The sequence below is a fragment of the Echinops telfairi genome, unplaced genomic scaffold (genome assembly GCF_000313985.2).
Source record: "Echinops telfairi isolate 266 unplaced genomic scaffold, ASM31398v2 ScPeMD7_7469;HRSCAF=8507_1, whole genome shotgun sequence".
Taxonomy (NCBI): domain Eukaryota; kingdom Metazoa; phylum Chordata; class Mammalia; order Afrosoricida; family Tenrecidae; genus Echinops; species Echinops telfairi.
Window position 1 is genome coordinate 23,916,794 of NW_022111373.1, and position 24,684 is coordinate 23,941,477.

Consider the following 24,684-nt stretch of genomic DNA (forward strand, 5'->3'; position numbering starts at 1 on the left):
GATTGAGTACCCTCAATAATGTACTGTCTATATCCTCAATCAAGTACTATCTACATTATACTGTTTATTATTTAAGTAATTAACCATGCTGCATTCCACTTAACTGTTCAAAAAGTTTATCTTTAGCACTGGAAATATCTTAATTAGAAGACTTTACATTGTTTAAGTTAAAATTCATAAATGTCTAGTGAAATGGCTAGGAGAAGGCAGTGATCATTCAGAGAAAATGTAGGTAAATTATACTGAGAAGACTTTGAGATTCATTTGCCATAAAGACATAAGCTAACATTTCAAAGATGGAAAAAAAAGTATCATATGCTTTTCTGCATTATTTAAAATAGATCGCTGAATATAGTGTCTCTAAAAGAAACATACAAAATATGAAACCTGATTGTTTACTATAAGCATTCTTAATTTCATAAAAACAATATTTACCTGTAATTCTGACTACCACAAAGACACTGATAAATACAAGCAGAAAGTGAAGCTGCTAATGTATGCATTACATATACCTGAAAAACAAACAAGAAAATTACTAAGTACAATATTTTCCTTTCTTTTCACAAATCATTTTATTGGGGGTTCTTACAGCTCTTATAACAATCCATACATCAATTGTATTAAGCTCATTTGTACATATGTTGCCATCAACATTTTCTTCAAAACATTTTCTTTCTACTTGAGCCCTTGGTAATCAGCTCCTTTCCACCACCACCCCTCATGAACCCTTGATAAATTATAAGTTATTATTATTGTAATATCTTACACATTTTCACGTCTTAGTCCACTGTCTCCCTTCACCCACACTTCTGTTGTACCTCTCCCTTGGGGATGGGGGAAGGGGTAGTACAATATTTTTCAAGGCCCAATTTTTTAAAAGAAAAAAACCATTTTGCCCTTAAACTATTTTATAGCTTTTTCTAAAACACTGATATTTGCCCAGAAATCTAAAGAAAAAGCACAAAGATCTTTAGCATAAATTATAAAATCTATGTCTGCCAACTAATGTCTATTTAAAAATAAAGGGGAGTACAGTAGATGATTGTTAGCCAGTAGGACATCAAATATGTATTAAAAGTAAGTCATCCAATAATCTGATTTTTCCTGAACCAAGAAAGGTACCTACAAGAAAGGTAACTGATAAATGATGTTCACTCATAGGCAAGTCAATGAACAATGTTGCTGTTAGGTGCTGTTGAGTTGCTTCTGACTCATAGAGACCCCCTATGTACAACTGAACAAAACACTGGTCAGTCCAGCGCCAACCTCACAACTGTTGTTATGTATGAGACCATGTTAACAACCATAGGGCTACTCTATCTTGTTGAGGGTCTTCCTCGTTCTCACTAACTCTCTACACTTTACCAAGCCTGATGTCCTGTAACTAGAATGTATGGTAGACTATAAGCAATATTTAACCATGTAGTCTAGTTATCATAAAAGGTTTAAAGAGTACAACTTTAGAAAATGGAAAACATATAGGTATGAAAGACAGTAGCTGAAAGGCAGTAGTCAAACAACTCAGAAGGGTTAAAAGCTGTAACAGAAGTAAAACTGAAGATAAAAAAAATTTAGGCTAGACAATAAAATAAACTACAGTAATAGTAAAAAAACTAGACTTTTGATCTGATTAGGATGAATGACAGTCTTGTACATAAACAGGAAGTGAAAGATCAAAATTGCCATTTTTGCCTTTATTGATACAAAACACAAAATTAAACTCAAGAATATCATCATATGCACAAAAATGTCAAAGACTACTATACATGGAAATTGAAAAAGTGATGGTAAACTTTTGCAGTGGTATCTAAGAAGTGGAATTTATTCTTCTATTTTTAAATCTGGGCTGGTCTTATGATTTATGTTGATTAGCAAAACACAGCATAAGTGACACACAAAAGGCCCTAGTGGAGCACTGGCTAAGGTCAGCAGTTTGAACCCACCAGACCCTTAGAGGGAGAAAGATGTGGATGTCTGCTTCTATAAAGACCAGTTCTACTATGTCATAAAGGGTTACTACGTGCTGGAATAGGTTTGATGGCTTAATTGACATGTGAGCTCTCAATTTAGGCATCAAGAAACCTTGTAGTTTCTACTCTTACTGATGTTTAAGCCCCTACAATCACCATATGAAAAACCTAGGGATGTTCACTGGAGTACAAGACACATATAATACAGACTATAGTTCTGCCAACAGCTTGCCAACAACCAGATATGTAAATGAGGCCATCCCAGCTCACCCAGTGCCCAGCCAACCCACTAGTTGATCAAAGACAAATAAAAAGCTCAGCAGAGATCCACCTTGCTAGTAGTCCAAACCAGAAGAAATGAGCGGTTAGCTCATAGAATGAGCTAAATAAAGAGTGCTTGTTTTTAAAGAAAGGGAGCTTTGGGTGGCACAGTGGTTAATGCTGCCAACGCAAAGGTTGGTGGTTCAAACCCAGTAGAGCAGTTGCACAGGAGAAACCTGGGGCAGTCTGCTTCTATAAAGATTTCCAACCTTGGAAACCGCTTGTAAGGGGCAGTTCCACTTTCTCCTACAGGGTCACTATGAGTTAGAACGGACTCAACAGCAGTGGGTTTGGTGGGTTTAAAACTACTAACTTTTCAGGGTGGATCTTAAACAGCAAAAGCTAACTGACACAACAGGGTTATGCTATAACTCAGGATTGAATGGTGCCATTAAAATGAGCACAAGCTGAAGGAAGTTAAAATCCTAACTGTGGGTTTATATTATAAAGCAGTTCAGGAAAAGAGGCAACATTTAATTTGAAGGATTAAAGTTCTCACAGAAGGTAAGAACTCTAGGAAAGTCTGCTAGCAGGCAAGTAGAAAATCAAATGGGAAGGATACAGTCTGCGAGGTAGGTGAGAGTAATTGATGGTCTTTGAGAATATTTAAAAAAAAAGAGTAAGATATGCAAAGATAGTCAAATATGGTCCTCAAACCCATGGCCATCATGGGTAGTGCAGAGCCAGTGAGAAAGTGTGAAGTGCAGTGTCAGTAAGAAAGAAGCCAGATTAGAGCTGGTCCAAAAGGGTTCCAAAGTAGAAGAAACTTTGTGGAAGCACAGTGACAGCACTTTCTCCCTCAAAGCAACAACGTGCTCCTACAGCAAAGGGTTTCATGATGTTGGGGTAAAGATAAAGTATAAAATGTAGTCTTAATGGTAGAGTGATAAAGTAGAGTGTTAATAAGAAACATACTGTGCTTGATTAGATAATTAATTAGATGAACAGTTATGAGCATCAGAATGACCTGAGAACTTCTTAAACGCCCATATTCCTGTGCCAGAATCTCAGAGTGAATTAGTAAATTTAGAATCTGAATTTCAAAAAGGATCCTGAGGGGACAGGGGGGAAAGAAGCATTTAAAATTATTCTGCTGTAGCTGGTTTATAGGTGTCTGGTTAGTCCAGAGGAATGGCAGGACTGCATAACATTATTATAAAATATGTAACTTATTAATAAGCAAAACTGTTCACATGAAGATGTCAACAGTATTGTTACAAAAAATCACAAAAAACTTTAGCAAACAAAAACACCAAAATGTGAAGTTCTTGTTTCTTGGCATTTCTTCCATCGAGGTCTATATACTCCTGAAGGTAATGTTTCCATCTCTATCCCTTTTTCTAAGAAGTCTGTGCTCTTTGATTTACACATCAGTGACATCCTTGAAGAAATCAAATAATAGTCCATTTAAATGTGCTTTGAGTTTGGGTAACAAAAAGAAGTCTGAAGAGGCAAAACCAGGGCTCTACTGTAGAGTACGAAGAGGTTCATTGTTGTGATTGAAAAAAAAAAAAATTGGTTTATATATATATATATATCCGTACAATGGTCCTGGCCTTTTTCCCACCAATAAAGTTTTCAATTTTCCAAAAAATTCTTCTTAAAAAGACTGTGATCATCCTGTATCCTTTAAGAAAAATCAAGATTACCCTTGCTGAATCTCAAAAAAAAAGGTGACAAAGTTTTTAATCGAACTGCCGTGAACTGGTTTAGCAGATCCCTCTGGAGGGCACTGTTTTTTAAAAAGGCACTCTAATGAGAGTAAGACAAGTGTATTACTGAGAGATCTTGTCTGCAGCCATCCACTGATCACACAGACATGTTTAAGTGTGCCTCGTTTCTAACAAATTTGGGAATGTATGGACTGAAACCCCAATAGCAATGCTGTTTTACTTACTCACACATGAGGAGGCTTCAAAAAGTTTGTGGAGAATTCCATTATCTTTGAATTTCATTTTTCCTCAAAATTTTTGAGGTATTTAAAAGTAATTAACTCTTAAAAACACAGCATTTGTATATCTCTAAGATCAGCACTTTGGCTACAAGTGCTACTAAGGAGCCACCCAAGTATCTGTATAATGCCTCTTATTTTTATCTCAATAAAGTTGCTAAGTAAAGCTCAAAGGTAGCATTTTTATTACCTTGTAACGTGCTCTACTGGTTATACATAATACACGATGAGCTTTGTCTATAAATACAAGTTTTCTTTGATTAGACTCACTATATCCTTGGTAGTACAGCAATCTATCTGTTATAGTCAAATCTTAATACTGGTTACAATGTATATTTTAGTTTTTTCATGGAATACAAATAAATTAAAAGCTTAAAACAAAGCATACTTACATTATTGTTCTGGATATCAGGATGGGGAGGTGAATCAAATTTTACTATGGCATGTAGAATATCATGTGTTAGGTTGCTCAGGTGCAATAATGGATTGGCAACTACTGTTTTGGCACTAGCTGTACAAGCAAAGAGGAGAGGTACTGAAGTTTGCTCTGACAAAGGGCTAGGAAAAATTGGTTCTGATGTTTCCTTAAAAACAAAGGGGAAAAACTTTGTAAGTGATTAATAGTTAGAACACATTATTTAAATTATTCAGTGGCCTCTTTAAATAAACTTCAAAAAATATAAAAACTCAAAGTGTAATAAAAACAAAGAGTTAGAAGGGGCATGAGCAGATTAACTTACATCAAAACCAAATATTCTTCAATAACACTAAAAGTGATTGATAATATCTTCTCCTCTAGTAAAAAGAAGCTCAATGTCTCACAAGGCATTCATATAGGCCCTGATAGGGAACTGCCTTTATACCATAAACACACATCTTTATAAATTTACAATATGCAGCACTACATAAAAAGGGCCATTTCTTAAAGCAACGTTAAGGAAGAAAATCAGGAGTTTTAATATTTAAACACAAAAACAACATGACAAAAACTTTTACATAGGCCCTAGTTTACTAGCTATCATATATGTTACATACCTGCTGAGATTCTTGTAAAAGCAAAATCAGTTCCATTCTCACAGATGCAAGGCCCCCACCATGGGATCCATGAAGTATGCAGTAACTAAGAAACATCCTCAAGAGTGACTGATACTTTAAGAGCCACTGTCTTCTTTCCTGAAAATTTTCCTTCAGTTTTTTCACTTTTGTTTGATGAAGCAAGTCTTCAGCATCATCACTTAATCGAACCTCATCTCCATCTTCATCAAATGCAGGCTGTAATTCTTCAACATCTGCACAGTAGTCACAAGTCCTCTGAAGAGCTATCACTTCTTTTTCAAGCCAATGGTAGAGTTGGTAACGCAATTTTCCACCATCTATTTCATAACCAGTAGATAAAGTACGAAGTTCTACTGTGAGAATCTTCAAACATGCTCTAAATTTTAATTGAACTGTAATTATATCTTCTGAAGGACTTAAAATGTCATTCTCATCTAGTGTATTGAAAGATTCTGTGCAATTAGAACTTGTTTCATCTAATTTTTTACTGATTTTTCCCTGTGAAGGTTTTAGTTCCTTCATTGAAATAGGAAGGTCCTCATTTTCTTCATCGTTGTCACTGTCCCATTTTAACTCTAAGGAGTCTTCTTGTAATACAAAACTTGGTTGGCTCCAGTCAAAAGAAAGAGTGGAGTTTGATTGCTTCTCTGAGGAACCCTCCGAAGAAGATCCAAAACCATTCACCAATGACTGAGACCAATCAACAGCAGACTTATCTTCCCTTGCATCCAATTTTGATGGAGAAGATGGAGAACAGTCTTTACTAGTATCAAAAAAACTAGATGTTCTACAAAAAGGTTTCGTCTTTTTTATGACTTTGGGCATCTTTGATAAAACTTCCAGAGCCAACATGGGACAACCATTTTTTAAATGTGCACTGGCAGTAGTAAAAAATAATCTCCTTTCACTTAAGTTGATTGTTCCAGATAGCCCATTTTTCCCTGTTAGACTCGTGTGTATGGAAAATGCATCAGAAGAGCCAACATGACGTCTCAGCAATAGAGGATGTGTCCTTAGATAATTATAGAAGTTGAAAACTGCAGGATTGCAGCCTGACATCATGGCTTGACCTGAAAAGAAATTTATTTTGAGAGCCAAGAAAAATTCTTCAAGAGCTGAATCATTCACCTGGTCTTTTGACAAAATTTAATGAACAAACCAAACTAATCATTGATATCACATGAAAGTAAAATTTTGCTGAAGATCATCCAAACATGGTTGCAGCAGTACACTGACAGGGAGCTACAAGAGGTTCAGGCTGAGGATGTGATTCAGAAGAGGATCTGGAACAAAGGATAGCACTGCCGACTTCAGATGGATCTTAGGTGAAAGTAGAAAATATCAGAAAGAGATTTGCTTGTATTTCATTATGCCAACTGTGTGGACATCCAACTGTGTGGATCACAACAAACTATGGACAACCTTGAGAAGAATGGGAATTCTAGAACACTTCACCGCGGAATCTGTCCATGGATCAAGAGGCAGCTGTGCAAACATAACACGATTATTGCATGGCTTGAAATCAGGAAAGGTGTGTCTCAGGGTTGTATCTTTTCACTGTACTTGTTCAATCTGTATACTGAACAAATATAAGAGAAACTGAATGTCTTGATTAAAGATCAACAAATGAATTCTGACAAGGGGAGAAATTTATGAAAGAATTAAAAATTCTTACAGATTTCAGATTCACTGAACCTGTGTCTGGATAAGCCCCAAATCTAGGTCACCGAGAACATGTTTAAAACCATGAATTGAAATGATTCCCTGCCATGTCCCCACTGAAAAAAAAAAAAGAAATGATTCCCTCAAGTCAATTTTCAATTAAATACTTGCTCCATTGAATTACTAAGAATTTGACCATGAGCATTGAACTCTTTTAACTCTTTGCATGAGATCAAACTGTCAACTGAATCAAGTTCACTGCCATCAAGCCAAATGTAACTCATAATGACACTATAGGACATATTAGAACTGCCCTTGTGGATTTCTGAGATTGTAAATCTTTACAGGAGTAAAGCCTCTCATCTTTCTCCCTTGGAGTGGCTAGTGAATTTTCTAAAACACAGATGAACAGTTTAGGGGCTAGTGAATCCTTGCCAATGGTAGTAAAATAATAAAGGCAGAAATAACAAAAATGGTAACACAATGTGAAGAATCAATTACTGGATAGTACACGTAAAATGTGATGAATGTATGTGTAAAAAATGTATGTATACTTTCACCCAAAGTAAAATGACATAAATCATACCATTTATAGCTCAATCTCCTATTGAACAATGAGTATAAAAGGTTTATCTAGCTAAATATTTTCAAATCATATCACTTATATCAGCTTTCTTTACATTGAATATATTTTTATTCTTATAGTTCTAAAACTGTTTACCAACCATAACTCCTACCAAAGATAAACATATTTTAGTAGTTTCCCAAAACACTTACCTTCTAGAGTTGATTATATTTATGATCAACAATTCTATTTCATAAAGATAAAAAAGTCAAAGTCTTAAAAAAAAAAGCCTTAAAAAAAGCAATACATACACGCAAAAACTATATATACAAGTCTGTGTTTCCAATGAAACTATTAAGTCTTGGATCATGCATTCAGCAATTTTATATTACACTCAGTACCCAGGAGGATTCTGAAAAATGCTTAATCACTAACATCTCCAAAGTGCAGCTTACCATGATCCTCTCTGACAGGGTGCCTTATTAATGTTTCCAGAGCACTACCATAATCTTCCAAAATCCAATATGCCATACTCCGAAGAAAAGGATCATAATGCATATTTATGTTCAATAAATTGACTTCATTGGCAGGAGACTCAATTCCCAAAACCTTTTTACGTAATACAGACTTATATGTAGATGCTCTATCAAATTCAGATTCATAGAGTCTTGCTATTATAAGAGCCAACTGAACGTCATTCAGTTTTTCAAGACATACCTAAAAAAATTTTAAAAAGAAATTGTTCATAAATAAGTAGGGGATTCTCTTGAGATTAAATAAATTAGCTCAATATCTACAACAAAAGGATTATTAACAGAAATTAACAAGCACACCAACAACAAATATGCTACTTGGTTTCACAAATCTTCCTGAGAATATTTATATCGTTAAATTTGATTATTTTACTTGTTTATTGAGAAAATTTATATTTAGCATTAGCCAGCTAGACTCAGTTTAGATGATTTCAATTTTGTTGGCTGCATCTAAAGTATCATAGTCAGAAGCCAGTCAACCATATGCCTTCTTGCTCTCAGGCCTGATCAAGGTGTTGATCTTGGCTACGATAATGTCATAGAGCATCTTCACGGCCTGTTTGATCTGGTGCTCATGGGCCGTGATATCCACAATGTACACAAGTGTGATATTGTCTTCGATCATCTTTATGGCAGACCCCACGGTAAAGGTACACTTGATGATGGCATAGTCGGCCAGCTTGCTGCTTCTAGGGGTTATGTGGGCTGCCTACTTAGCTTCAGGGTCTTGGGCCATAGAAAGGTGATGTTATGCAAATATTCTTTTTGATTGTGTGCAGTATGGAATCCTTTCAGCACTGCCTTCTTGCCCTTTAACGTCTTTGTTTTGTCTTTCGTTTAGGGAGGGGCACGGGCTTCCTTCGTTGCCTTCAGTACCCTCTGTGTAAAAAGTCTATGTGAATACTTTTAAATCTGTCTGCTCAAAAAAACACTAACACCACCACCCCCGAAAAGAAACAAACAAAAAATACGCTAATTCACTGCCATGGATGAAGTCGATCCAGAGACATAGCAACTCTATAGGACAGGGTAGAACTAACTGCCCTTGAGAGTTTACAATTCTATAACTTTTTATACGAGTAGAATGTCTCATCATCAGCCTTATATTATTTCCATATAATTTTAAGTTTAAAAATTTTAAATTTAAGGTTTAAGTCACAAGTAAAGGCTGTTAATGCTATTGGGGAAAAGGCCATTCATTACCTCAATTGCATCTCTAAGGCAGCCAGCTAAAAGAAAAAATGCTGCAGAATGTTCAAAACGCTGTTTGCCTAGTAAGGAAAAGGCATTCTTTAAAGCGGCTTTACGCCACCTATCCTCCTCAAAATTGTGTCCAAAAAATTGTGTCATTTTGGCATCCTTTTGAGATCTATGAAGAAAAAATGAAGTTAGACAATTTTGGAACACAACACTTCCATGAGCAATTCAGTCTTATAAAGAGTTAAGAACCAACAGACATACAGCAGGATATGACAAAATACCAATTTACAAACTATCAAGGGCTCAGAAGGGAGGGGGGAGCGGGGAGGGAGGGGAAAAATGAGGACCTAATGTTGGGGGTTTAAGTGGAGAGAAAATGTTTTGAGAATGATGTACAAATGCGCTTTACACAATTGATGTGTGTATGGATTGCAATGACAGTTGTATGATCCCCTAATAAAATGTTTAAAAAAAAAAACAACTAAAAAAAAACCACAGACATACAAGAGAACTTCAAAAAGTTTGTGAAGCCATTTTACATTTGCCAGTTTGTAAATTACATCCTGTTTCTGTTCCCCCAGCAGTAAAGAATAGGAATTTTTTTTTCATAAAAATTACATAAATCAGAACCAAAAAAAATCTTTCAAACTTCACTGAAAACTGTACTAGCAGCAGTGGGTGGAGTTATTTTATGTCCTTGCAAAATTCATAAATTACACTAACTTTTTCACTTTAACTTCTCCATTTGCCCTGGCTACCAGCTCTAGGATGATTTTGGTGACAGAAACCTTAAAACTATAGTCCGATTGAAAAAAATCTACAAAGGAAGACCTAATTGAAAAAAATGTAAGATATTTAATATCTTAAAGTTGACATATCAAAACTATCCCCAAAAGACTGTTTTTCATAAAGATTCAACTGGAAATGAGCATAAAACAAAGAAGAGCCATATATGGCCATGATGGTCATCAAGTCTTGCCAAAACGTGAGAGTCAAAAACTCAAAGTGATCTCAGCTTGGAAATGCATTCCAGGGCTTCAAGAAAAAGCAGTTTGGAGGGATAGGCTGGCTCATCAGCTTTCAAAAGAGCAGAGGGAAGATGCTGTTTCCAGGCTCCAGCAACCCATCATCTTCCCCACCCATGACTCTTGTTTTCTTTCTTTCTTTTTTAAACTTAGTATGCTTTTTAACAAAAGTATTCTCTCTAGAATTATCATGAGACGTTCTTAAGATAAATGAAAACATGGGTTGTGGGTCTGATAAACCTGAAAACAAACAAAAAAGACCTCATCAAAATTCTATTTTGGAAAACACGTAGGCTTCTTCCCTATGAAATCTGCTATTAGAAACTTGGCAAAGAATCTAAAAACATGAATACAAATTTGAACAAATCTTACTTAATACATTTATACTTTTTATAAAAAGTTTTTCATCTTGAAGCAGTTTCCTCACCTACCTATATAACCCCCAAATCACAGCTTTCTTTTTCATTGCGAGGTAAAAGATGGCAGCATCTAAAGGATCATTCTTTCGGTAAAAAGCAGCTTTGGCTACCTTTAATTAGAAAATATTGGTGAAAATTTGACAAACGCATTTTTAAGTGAAAAATCTTCTATATGAAGCTAGCATACATTTATTTGCATGCTCAATCCATAATTTAAAGTTACGTGGATATGAATGTATATCCATGTGTGTGGATAATGACCAAAGTTACAGCCTCTAAGGGTATAGTGGAAACAGTGCTAACACTTCTTATTTTACTTTTCAAAAACATGTACATAAATTATTTGGTAAAACTTAGATATATATTACTAACAAACATGTTCATAATAATTTTAGAACTAGAATGCCAATTAAAAAATTTACATTAATAATATTCTGAAACATGATGGCGATTTAAAAATATTTCAGTGCTTTAAAAAGAAACGGGTAACACCAGAGTAAATGTTCAATGCTATTTAATGATATGTGCAAAAAATATATTAATTATTACATCATAATAAAAACACTTACCTTTTCTACGCATCGGCGTAAATTTCGGGTATTCCGGACCCACCACCCTACACCCATAGCTCTTAGCTCAGCCCAAGTGGGATCATCTTTTTGCATCGCTGGCAACATGTTCAGCAATTCTTCTTCTGCTACTGAGTGAAATGCCCAGGCAAAATGACTAGTAGAAAGACCTGAAAATGTGAAAAATAATGTTTATAGGGAATATGATCACCATTACATGATTCTCAGAAATGTTTGTTCTATATTTTAAATAAAAAATGCCTGAACTTTATATGATATTCAAATAATTATAACCAAATGTCTATGACTAGTGAGTATAGATAATTTTTCTTTTTCTCCAAACAATTGTAACTTTAGTAGTTTCTGAAATGAGCATATATTTTCTACAATTAAAACTTTTTAATAAGGTAAGAAAAAAATGCTTATGGCAAATGGCACTGCTGCAGAATTACTAGTCTCTAGCTATCAGCCATTATATTATTGCATTATTCTCTAGCTATTATTACTCAAAAGAAAGATGAGGCTGGTTGCTGCTCCCATTAAGACTAATAGTCTCAAACCCTATGGAGTAGTTCTACTCTGTCCTACAGGACTGCTATGAGTCAGAATTGATGCTATTACCTATCATTGTTTTAAGAAAATGAGAAATATACATGTAAACATTATTGCATATGGGCGCATTTCTCTCTTCAATACTGCTTCTCATCTTTTTTGGTCAACATTTGCTTTATAGATTTTAATTCCAATGAATTATAAAAGCATTAGCTTGGTGACTTGAACCTAACACAACAAAGACTCTGAAATCAGGATGTGTGTTTACTTGCTGATCTACTAACTGTATAACTTTAGAGAAGTTAATTCATCTCTTTCTGGCTTAGTTTCTTAATTTATAATTTACAATTTACCTTATATTGTTTTGAAGATTAAGTAAAATAAGTAAAACATTTAAAAAAGAACTTAGTACATAGTCACTCCTATTACCTGTTGTATTTATTTATTTATTTTTTTTTTTTACCTGTTGTATTTATAAAGCACCCTATACATGGATAAATCTCCCAAACTATTAGTCTACACAGGTGTTATTTATTGGTTAGTTTTTAATTATCTTCCTTCACAATGAATTTTATTTAGTATTAGACCTAAACCTGAGTAAAACAAATGGTTAACCACAAGATTCAGCATTGACATATTTGGACATAATTATGGTCTCAAGTTTTAAACTTGTGCCAAGAAACCTGAAATGCCCACTATAGGTAAGTCCTTGAGAATAAATAGGAAACACAATCAAACAAATAGAAAACTCACGCTGGGAATGAACAGACTATTATTCTAATTATTTTAAATATTTCTATTACTTCCTAACCAAGCTCAAATTTTTTCATCGATAAAGAAGAATCTGATTTTAGGCTTAACATTTCCAAAGCTAAACACAAAATGAGAAGGAAGAAACAGAAAGAAGAGCTAAAGAATAGTAAAGGAAAAATAAAGAGACTCAAAGCCAGATACCAACAGGCAAAGGCTGAGTTCCAATAAAATTCTTGGAAGTTGGATCCTTCATATATGGAGAATTTGTTGGCTTTTTCATGTGTGGGCAAAAACAAGATAAAAGTTTACAAGCTACTCTTCTTAACTAAACTGCCACATTTAATAGATTATAAACCAAATTACCTTGGTGAAGGAGTTGAGCTCGATAGGCTGGAAGGGAAGTTGTAAGGAAGGTATGGAGTCGAACAGCCAAAAGAAATTTTAATCCACATTCATCAAGAGTTTCTCCACCTACAACCAGGAATTTTTTAAAATTGTAAAATAACAAAAAATATTTCTTTAAACAAGGCACCGGTAGACGCTAAAAATGTTGGCAACCACCATATTACAGTTCTAAATATAAGATTGTTCTTAAAACGACAAAAGTTATCAGTCTAAATTTTAACTTTCATTATCTATAGAATTATATAACATAGAAAAAGGTAGCAATCAAGTTATTGGAAAAATCATAAAGCAGAGAATGAATTGATTTAGTATTGATGACAACTTTCATAATCTGTACTCCTGTGATCAAGAACCTTCAATAACATGGCACAATTTTTAAACAGTTTAACTCTTTCTGTGACAGACAGTACACTAATATTTTCAAGAAAGGGTCAGATCATACGAGTATACCCACCCCAGTAATCTGCAGCTACTATTGGAAGTCATGATTGTACGAAAGGAGGTTGTACTACATAAAAATTAGTACATATTAGTAGTATTTCCTTTAAATTTTTTTCCCTCTTGAATATAACCCTGTATTTTCCTGTCAGTTTAGCTCATGGGGTGCATCCGACTGACTGGAAAAAAGCTGGACTTACTAATTTCAAATCACACTTGTAATCTTGTGGGGACTCTAACTCAAGAAATTTAAGAAGAAAATGGCCATGTGGGAAAAAAACCCCGACACCAAAAAAGACCTAATTCTATAATGCTTGTGTTTGTTGTTGTAAGTAGGAATATATTAATTCTAGCTTTTTTAAGGGGGGAAAAAATCACTCAATCTTTTCAAAACAAAAGTATAGCTCATAACATTGTGTAATGGAATCACCTTTTATTTTTAGGTAAAATAATACCTAAAGTAACAATTACTGAATACAAACCTAAGTACAGATTCAAGTTAAAACTGTTGTGAAGAAGCTATCATCAATTTGTCCTCCAATTCTACACAGAATTTAACTTTACCTTGGCTTTTGTCTCGGCTTTCTCCAATATCAGTACTTGTAGTTGCAATTGTGTCTGCTAAGGCCATTAAAGACATCTGCTCCATTCGGCTGAGTCCTGGTAAGCTGGAATGAAGTAAGTGGCCAGAAAGAACCTGAGCATGCTCAGGACCAAAGTAAGTTGGACTGTACTGTGACAGGTCAATAACCCTGGGCTTTGTGTTTTCTTCGTCTGTCTCTAACACATGGCTGTCAGACATTAGAGCTGAGATCTGAAAAAGCTCATCATAATTTTCAGTTGATAATTGGTTTGATTTATTTAAGGTATTCTGGTTACTAGAGATCTCCAAGGCTGAGTAACAGCTGTCATCATCTGCTGCAAGTAAAGAGTATAAAGGAAGCGGAGGGACAGAATCTATTTCTGTATAATCTGTACTTTCACTTTTGTGGAATGCTTGGGGGTCTCTGGTAGTGATTCCACTAGCACTGATGGTGAGAGACCTAAGGCGGCGTTCATGATTGGATTCAGTTTCATTCAGCGCCACAACTTCTCCAGCAATGCACTTGACAAGATGCGACAAGATGGCTTTTGCTCTCCGAACTTTCCCAAGATCCATGAGTTCCAAAAGCTGCAAGGGATGGTACTGAGGTAAAGTTGGGGAAAGTGCATGAGCTGCTTCAAAGAGTCCAGAATCTTCCATATCCACTGAAGGATCAAATGCCGTTTTCTTTCCACAGATTTTCTGTGCAAGACTGGTCATGGATCGAGTCAGAGTTTTCTTTGGAGGATGCAACCCAAAACTTGATGAATTACTTTGTTTAACTAAACTTACTATAGATGGAGTGCTTCCACTGTATGAATCTGCTATAACCAGTTCTTGTTTAGAAGATGGCTGCCATTGGGAATATACATGCATTTCACAGTCCATTCCTACCACCAGGATGCCATCACGAACCCATGACAAAGAAATAGGTAAAGGTGGGGAGCCTTCCACAGATGAAACCAGGTCCACACTTCGTAACAGAACAAACTTGGAAAGAGGCACAACTTTAGTGCCCTCCCAGAGCGGAAATGCTATACTTTCCTTTCCAGACTGTTCTTGTAGCTTGCCAGCCAGGGGTCCATACATAAACAGCTTGGATCCAATTCCAACAGTCAGAATATGAGAACCATCCTCTCTAGACATCCAGTCTAAGTGAACTAAGTGCTTTGTGTTTGATGTGATAGTCTCTTTACTAGATAAATAAATCTCCTGTTTATTATAGGTCACTAAATTGCTGTCAATACTAATGCCAGAATCCAAGACTGTGCTTAACTCATCTAAATGAATTGTCTGTTCAAGAATCCAACATGAACCTCCTGTAGATTCACATTCAAAAATACTTACATGCATCATAAAGTCCTGAGAAGAGCTACTAGTACATGCAGGCTGCTTATAAGCTACTGCTAAACGATTTGTGTGTGCACAGCTAACTTCTATAGGTCTACCAGGTACAGAGATACTACTATTGTTCTGAAGTCCATCTTCAATAAGCAATGGCCATTCTTCCCAGATGTATGTAAGATCCATCTTGCCATTCTTTGATGTAGCAGATTCTACACCTGTTACTCTGCATCTCCAGAATCGTACGCTCTCATCTGAGCATGAAGTTGCCAATAAGTAAGGAGCACTGCATACAGGATATATGGAAGAAGAACTCAAATGTCCTAAAATGCAAAAAAGTCTATTAACAAAATATCAAGTTTAAATATTTGTTTTTTCATGTACTAAAGATTTTAGTCCTTTTGCTTGAACTACTGTTAAAAACATGACAGGTCTATCTGTATTTTAAGTGTCAACTAGTTGGGTAACAGGCGTTAATAATACAAAAAATAAATAAGGACAGCATCATCAAAACCTAAAGAACTCAAGTTAATTATTAAGTTATTTAATTCCTTCATTTTGTAGATTAAAAAAAATCATGACCATGTACAACTATCTTGATACTTATCTTGTATCCATAGTCTACAGTTAAAACTACAAAATTAGACATCTAACCTCTAATCCAGCATTCTCTGAATGACTCTTTCCAAGTTTTATATAGTATTATAAATCTCATCAGAAAGGTTGATCAGTACATTAAAAAAAAATCTCAACATATACTAGTTCATTCTCCTTCTATTTTCAATACAATTTAGAATAGTACATACTTATACAAGTACTAAATGAACCCCTTACTAGGTTTTCCATGAGTCAGATATATGTAACACTTGACCTAGAGGATTCCTAAGTGGGATTTGGTTTAGGCTTAATGTAATCATAAACTCTGTTTCTTAAACTTGAAGCCAGGAAACTCCTCCCCCCTCACCCCCCCACCCACCCCCGAAAACTTTCTTAAAGGGCCAGACAGTAAGGACGATTCTAGGCTTTCTGGTTCTTGGGGTGTTTGCCACAACTACTCAGCTCTGCCACTGTAGCACAGAGCAATCAGTCACAATAGCAAATAATAGATGGGGCTGTAGTCTAGTTAAACTTATTTATAAAAACAGGAGGCTGGTCACTCTTCTAAATTATTAAACATGAACTGTAACATTATAAAATTATTTAGAATATTATGATCTTTTAAAAGCACATTTCAACCTAATTATAAAAGTTTTAAGTCAAAAGGAATATAGTACCATTGCTAAATGACACAATTAGCATTATTTATTATCATTCACTCAATAAAAACTAAGTGATTGAAGTAATAAGATGATGAAATAAGTGAAAAGCATTCAATTTGTACAAGGGGGGGGGGATTAGTAGAAAAGGACAAAGACGCATATTTGACTATAGAAGACAGATTTTAGCTTGGTATTCTTGATCTTTTGAATACGTAAGAATCACCTAAGGCCTGTTAAAACAGCTGGCTTCACCCAAAGCTTGTGATTCAGTAGGTCTGGGGTTGTGGGTCAAGAGTTTTCATTTTTAACAAGCTCCCAGGTGATATTGATGCTATTTATCTCTAGGGTCCACATTTTAAGAATAATGAGGATGAATATGTAGCAGGAAACACGTACTTAGAATTCTTCTTAGTACATGGCTCCTGACAGTTACTACTAAAATAACATGAGTTTACAACTTTCACTTTCTCTCTGAAGACAATGGAAGTTTTAAATATCAGTACTTAAAACCAAAATTGGCTGACGAATGTCAGCATAATCAGAAAATATAAAATTTATGTTTCCTATGGAGGGTACGAGGGTACTTAAGCATATTCTTTCCACTTGTCATTTTGTGTATTTAAAAGAAGGAGTTGTGCATGTTGATAAACACTCAATAGGTTCCAAAATTCTTTTCCCACAAAATTTACAAACCTGCTGATGGCTTAACACTTATTATCTCAACTCCGTCAGGTAAACACAATTCTTGGCTATAAACCATTTCTGAAGAAAGGGTCAACTTGCTGGTACTTTGAAGATTTGCTCTGCAAGCTTCATACTTTTGTGAAAAAGGAGATATAATCTTTTCTGGAGAAGAATAATGTTCGTTAGGCTGACAACCTGCTTCAGCTGTTTTTGTATCTGTTTTTTCATCTATAAAACATAAAAAGGACCAATAACTGGTGGAAAATGTTATAAATATCACATCTGCAGAGAAGTTAATTTTATAATCTGCAACTACCTTATAAGAGAGAAGTACACATATTAATATTTGTATTAATTAATTAGAAATTACTTGTTTTATTTATTTGAAAACAAAAGTTGGTTTACCTTTTGAATTAAACAAAACAAAATAAAAGGCAATCACCTCTCAATAAGACTGACTTTAAAGACATAATTGTCTAAACATGTTTAAATTTTTATTTTATGTGTACTGATAGTTACAAAAAAGACTCACCCAACGAGACAGGAATGGACTTTAAATGTAAATTCCACATACGTAGCAATGACCGGTTGTCTTGAGTACACTCTATTACAACTAGGTAGAACTTTTCAGAAAATCTATTAGGTGAGTTGCCTGTTGGTATTAATGATACATTATTATTGAAATGGATTAATTCATACTTTAATTAATTCAATCCATTATTGAAATGGATTAATTCATACTTAGTATAAAAAGGTCAACTCAAAATAATTGAATCTTGTATGGATTGTGATAAGAATTGTACGAGTCCCCAATAAAATGACTTTTAAAATAAATAATTGAATCTGGAAAAAAACAAAGCAAATAGTTCAAAACTTTAAACTATGGTTCAAAATACAAAATGGTATTATAAGGATGTAACAAATATACACCTGCTACCCTTAAATTAATTAACAATTAATAGTAAAAATATCATATATAACTTAATACATTGCTCCATATTCTGTACATTCTAATTACACAGTCATTGCTAAACTATGCACATATATGAAAGGATGTCAAAAAATTTATGAAAAAGTCTACTATCTTTTAATTCCCTTTAGTATGAACTTTTCAAAGTCCCCTCATGATACAATTTTTAAGTTGATAAAAACTAAGTGATGTGGCCATATAAACTCATATATAAGTGATGATAGTCTACTATCTTTTAATTCCCTTTAGTATGAACTTTTCAAAGTCCCCTTGTGATAAAATTTTTAAGATGATAAAAACTAAGTGATGTGGCCATATAAACTCATATATAAGTGATATAGCCATTGGGTAAATTGCCAATAACAGATCCCTTCAGGACCAGTGGTGAGGGTGGCAGTGCTGGGAGGGTGGGTCAAGAGGGGGAACTGAAACAAGGATCTTTATATAACCTCCTCCCGGGGGGAATGGACAAGAGAAAAGTGGGTGAAGAGAGATGTCGGACAGTGTAAGATATGACAAAATGATTTATAAATTATCAAGGGTTCATGAGGGAGGGGGGAGGGGGGAAAATGAGAACCTGAAGCCAGGGGCTTAGGTGGAGAGCAAATGCTTTGAGAATGATGAGGGCAGTGAATGTACAAATGTGCTTTATACAAATGATGTATTTATGGATTGTGATAAGAGTTGTATTAGCCCCAAATAAAATGATCAAAAATAAATAAATAAATAAATATAGGGGGGAAATTGTCAATAAAACTATATTGTCAATTTTCTTCAAGTGAATTAAATGATATAATGGAATAATGTAGTCATAATTTTGATGCAATGACCAACTTTTAGGTATTCATTATATAATAATCCAGGATAGCTTTTGAAAAACCCAAAACTTATTTTATGACAGCTTTTAATCAGTCATCTTTATTATAAGATATACTTAACTAGAAGGAAAATTACATATAAACAAAAAATGCATAACATATATATTATATCAGAGCATGTAAAAAACTTGAGAAAAACATTAAGAGTTTAATGGTTTTATCCTTTTATAAGTTCACAGAAAAAACATGTTTCAAAAGAACACTAAGAAAGGAAATTATCAGTATCTTAAATCACATTGTGTTTAGAAATAGACAAAATGAAAAGTAATTTTTGAATTGTGTTCTGGGCTAGTTGGGTACACATAAAAATTAAAGAAAAAGATCAAGGTTTGTAAAAGAGAAAAGAAATACAAACATCAATCTTTTTCCTGATTATTTCACCAACAGTAAAGGATGTCCCAATAACAAAAGTATCTGTAAAATAATTTTTCTCTTAACTCTAGAACAGAGGCGAGAAAGCTGCAGCATAGATAGCTCTTTTGGTATATACATGTGACTGTGCAGTAAAATTGAAAAAATTTAAAGGATATTATTCAGATAACAGTGATTTCATTTGTTTTTAAAAATATATTTGTGTCCCTTGAATAATTTTTAGGATTGGCTCTTCTGTCTCAAAAGTTTGCCAACCGTTGTGCTAGAACAAAAGATAATTTAACCAAACTCCTTTGACAATTTAGAAAAGTTTTTAAGTAAAAAGTTTGTAAAGATTCTTTAAATATTTTAAGAAAAATATAATCATCATGTATACAGAAAAATAATAAGTTAGAAATGAAATGGAGGAAAAAATGCTAAGACAAATGAAAATCATTGCAAAACTCAATCTTAAAAAGAAAATAATTTCTTGTAATGGTCTTCATTTTAATCAATATTTTAACATCAATATAAAAATAACAACGTGTTTAATTCTTTTCTTCTGGCACATTTAATTTTCATTTTTAACACCTTTCCTTCATTATGTTCAGAGATTTTTAAGAACACATCAATAATGTTTACTTGCACAGCTAAGAAATTCTCAGGGACAGTAATAGAAAAGTAAATGAAAACAATGGTAAGAAATCATGGTTTTACCATGAAAGCACAGAATGCTAGGGAGTACTTCTCAAGAAAGAAAATAGAACAGTAGAAGAAAAATAATTCGGAAGAGAAAATGCAATAGACAAAACTGAAAAAAACTCTGAACAGAAAGAAAAAGTTTGTTAGCATTCTTTGGGGGCTGATAATTAATTGACTTTTTAAGCAGCCAGCACATACTGCATGGCTGCTTTCTAAGTTTTTCAGTTTGGTTTGACTCTATAGTTAAAAGTGATAACCAGGAGATGTTGGCTTTATTTTTCTCAGCTTTCCTTTTTTTGCAAATTAACAGTTAATGTTGGCTCGAGTTTAGTAAAAACCTTCAACTGTTTTATTATTATAAAAGTATTTAGTTTGTCTTTTTGCGACCACTAAAGATTACACATTTCCAAAAGGTCAGATATGTAAATTACCCTAATAGTATTAAACAGTATCCCATCTATACCAAAAGCACCCAATATATAGACAGAATATTTCTATTATATTTTATAAAAAGATAGAACTGACCAAATATTTCTATTATCAGGTTTTTCATGCATATTTTCTAGTTAAAATATGATAAATAATAGAACAAACCTTTGGAACAATTTCAACTTCAAGTAGTGTGAAATATTCTAATCGATTCATCTTTATTAACTTGCTAATAGATTCTACAGCCTCTCATTAAATTAAAAATGCTTCTTTACCTGCATGAGATAAATTGTCCTTTCCCCAACTTTTCTTCTCAAGGTCATTCAAAATGAAATCTTCTTGAAAAACATGAAGGAGTTGTGTTTTTCTGCCATGCTGAATGCAAACAAAGAAATACCAAGAGAAGTTGATAGATACGCCCTCCATCTAATGTTACAGACTCTTTAAAGAAGCCCTATGGGTCCTGTTGGTCAGTGGTTCAAACACAACAATCAACTCCACAGAAGAACGATGAGACTATCTGCTCCCATAAAGACTGATAGTCTCAGAACCCTGTGTAGGGTTGCTGTAAGTCATAAGCAACTTGATGGCAGTGGGCGTGATTTTGGTTGAATGGAGTTTTTGGATGATGCAACTGGCCAACACACTCAGTTGTTAACCAAAAGTTCTGCAGTTTGAGGTCTTCCAGAGATACCTAGGAAGAAAGACCTGGCAATCTACTTCTGAAGAAGAAACTATTGAAAACTCCATGGACTACAGTTTTATTCTGACACACACAGGTTGTCATGAGTTGGAATCAACTCAAAAGCTAACTGTGTGTGTGTGTGTAGGAAAAAAGTAATACTTACAAGTTTGGTGATGGGGTCTAATGCAATAATGCATCCTGGTCTGGCTGTCGATTGCTGACTTACAATGTTAAACACTTCACCAACGTATTTCTGTTTAAAAAAAGATATCTTCTTTACTATAAACAAATTAATCAGAAACTAATTACATATACCAGGGGCAACCCCAAAAAAGCTGAATTGTGCTAGGGCTCTTGTTTTTTTTATAACACAGTGATATCTCAGTTGTTGAAAGGCTCCAAGCTTAAACCTTGCACTACTCGATCAGCAAAGTTCCAGAAAAATCTACGAGATGTCTGTAATTTTACTGCATACTCTAACTGAAAATTCGACTTGAAAAAACCTGTATGAAGTGAGCCGGAGACACTCTTTGTGTCTTGCCTTGGGCACAAAGGGGTGACGCTTCAGTCTAAGAGCTGCTTTTCCTCTGACAACATATAGTACTTTGTTAGTGCATTAAAACATTCATCATTGCGCTTTATTTGCATAAAATATTATGATGTTATTTACTGTATTTTTCGATGAGATGTTTTAGGGAGCATTTCCACAACCTAAGGTTGTTAAGTTTGTGTTAAAGTCCTGGAAAAATGAATTTATCCAGGTAAATTTGGAGGCCTCAGAACCTATTACTTAGTTTTCCATTATTTTTTATGGGGAAAGTATGTTCCGTCTTTAAACTTTTCGGTGTTTGAAAACAACTTTGGAATGAAGTGAGTCTGACAACAGAGGTATCACTGTATGTCAAACATGCTGACATCAGGGACTTTGCATTCGTTTAGAGAAATACTTTTTCTCTAAAGATCACAAAGCAGTCTTGGTTGTGCAATGGTTCAACACATGGCTGTTAACCAAAATATCGGCAATTCAAGGCATCAGTGGTTATATGGGTGCAGATCTCTTCCATAAATATTAAAGTCCATGAAGCCAACAATTATAAATCAAATGCCTAAAAACATTATATACTTAACAGTTTACAAAGCATTTACTTACAGAAATTTCTGGATTAGATAGCTCATATAAAAGTTTCTTGGCATCGATAACTGCTTCATATAATCTCAGATATTGTCCATCACTTGCTACAAAGCATGCACTAGGAGAGTTGCAGTATGCCCCTAGAAAGGATTTACAAACATTTACAATTTAACCACTTAGGAATAGTGTATTTAAAAATTAAATTTCTTAAATACTAATTTAAAAAAAGCTTACCTAGACAGTAACTGGGTATAAGAGTAGGCAGCCATGCCACATTGGAAAAGGCAGAAACATGAAGAGAATTAATCCGGGCAAGCTCAGAAACACCTCCAGAAAAAGACAATGGCCCAACTGGATCAACCCTCCAGAGAATAAGCTCACTATAAACTGCATTAGGATCCTGAAATACCACATCAGTGGTGCTTTTATTCTGTTGCCCCAAAGAACAATCTTCAACATAGACAATATCATCAGGTTGCTTTTGGCTGTCGACATCTGGTGTCCTTAATGCATTATGGTGTGATGTAGTCAGCAATAATGGTAATACTGAGTGGCAAGCTAAATCATTAAGATGAAAGCGATGTCCACAATATCTGGATTTGTGGGAAATACTGAGAACTGTAGAAAAAGCAGATTCTTCGGCAAAACTGACCAGCCACTGATTGAGAGAGCCATCAGCGTGCTTTGAAATCATCATAACGTTCGGGGTGAAAATACTTAATTTTAAACTGTTAGCTGATTTACTGTGACCAGAAGAGATTAGCATTGATGTGGAATGTGTGAGACTTGAAGGCTTTTGTTTGCCTTGCAGAATAGCCAAGTCGACATTCTTTGTACAGGCATACATCACTATGCTTTTACAGAGAGAGTTGGCATCACCGGTGGGGAAGGCTACAGGAATTCTGGAAACAAAGGACACCTAGAATTAAGAGAGCAAGTATTAGAACATATGAAATTGCATAAAGTAAGTACTATGAAGTAGTGCCTTTAACAAGTAATTATATTTAACATTTAACAAGTAATTATACAGAGATCAGAGTAATAGTACCTGCACTTGACGAAACATACCAGGCTGGTATTCATCCAGCCAATCCACATGCCAAACAAGCAAAGAACCATCCACAGGATGAATACTGAAGAGCATGTCTGCATTTTTACTCCATTCAGCCAGAAGCACTTCAATTTGATGATCGATGGCAGCTGATGGTAATGGTACAAAGCTGGAGTTTGGTTCTATTTTATTACTGCTCAATTCCTTCTTTTCGTGATTAATTTTCAGATTGTCAACACCATCATCCATTTCTGTAAGGAAAAGGATGATGAAACAAGCAAATAGAATCAATTTAATATGTGAAGTTATGAAGCATCTTCAGAAATGCACTTGAAATGAAAAGTAACAACTTTCATATTAAGAAGATGCTCCCTTTTAAAAATAATTCTATGTCAGTTGATTGCAGTTGACTCAGTAATTCTAGAGATGGTTTTATAGGACTTAGCAGACTAGCAGTAAAACAAACAATACTGGACTTGAAAAATAAATTAAGTGGTTTCTAAGCCATGTCCCAAAATTAACCATTCAGCTAACTTTCAGTATGACATGGCACTTCTTCGGACCTCCGATTTGCTTACAATGAAATGAAAGAATGAAAATTGCGTTTATAAATCCTGGATTGAAAGTTCACAATATATAATTGGGATATAATGTTATTCTTTTTTTCCTAATTCTGTATTTATCCAAATCTGAGTTTGCTATTATGCTTTAGATGTAAGAATTTATAATTGATATGACATCTTAAAGGAATAGAGTTACAGCGCTCAATTGCCAGATACCTCAAGACATATAGTTAAAAATAAATTTGTGGACAAAGAAACACAGGTAAATATTTATATCCTGACCTCTATTTTTAAAAATTCCAGTCACCATCTCCTGTGATGAATATTCAACCTTCCTTAAAAGAGATGCTTTAAAATTTTTTAACTATTGAAAAGGTAAATATGAAACAGTTAAGTTATCTGAAGGAGAAAACAACGGGACCGACAGTTCCGGGGGAACATGGGAGAGGGGGAGGTGGGGGCAAAGGAAGTGGTGTTAACAAACCCAGGGACAAGGGTACAACAAGTGATCCAAATTGGTGGTGAGGTGGGTATGGGAGGCCTGGTAGGGCATAATCAAGGGTAATGTAACAAAGAGGAACTGCTGAAACCCTGGTGAGGACTGAGCATGATAGTGGGACAGGAGGAAAGTCAA

At 34.6% G+C, this 24,684-nt stretch overlaps 1 protein-coding gene across 2 annotated transcripts in view; it reads right to left on the reverse strand.

Moving 5' to 3' along the window:
* DMXL1 (Dmx like 1) overlaps nt 1-24,684 on the reverse strand; it is a 185,359-nt gene that overhangs the window by 83,643 nt on the left and 77,032 nt on the right. For both annotated transcript variants that reach the window (XM_004696573.4, XM_045285386.1), the window contains exons 11-26: nt 23,485-23,738; nt 22,671-23,355; nt 22,455-22,576; nt 21,468-21,557; nt 20,895-20,994; nt 17,822-17,941; nt 17,299-17,517; nt 13,984-15,669; nt 12,940-13,047; nt 11,272-11,441; nt 10,715-10,812; nt 9,262-9,427; nt 7,981-8,242; nt 5,278-6,368; nt 4,635-4,826; nt 436-512 (exon numbers count right to left, since the gene is read on the reverse strand). In XM_004696573.4, the coding sequence (XP_004696630.1) occupies nt 436-512; nt 4,635-4,826; nt 5,278-6,368; nt 7,981-8,242; nt 9,262-9,427; nt 10,715-10,812; nt 11,272-11,441; nt 12,940-13,047; nt 13,984-15,669; nt 17,299-17,517; nt 17,822-17,941; nt 20,895-20,994; nt 21,468-21,557; nt 22,455-22,576; nt 22,671-23,355; nt 23,485-23,738 (5,440 nt within the window). The remainder of the gene's footprint in view (nt 1-435; nt 513-4,634; nt 4,827-5,277; nt 6,369-7,980; nt 8,243-9,261; nt 9,428-10,714; nt 10,813-11,271; nt 11,442-12,939; nt 13,048-13,983; nt 15,670-17,298; nt 17,518-17,821; nt 17,942-20,894; nt 20,995-21,467; nt 21,558-22,454; nt 22,577-22,670; nt 23,356-23,484; nt 23,739-24,684) is intronic.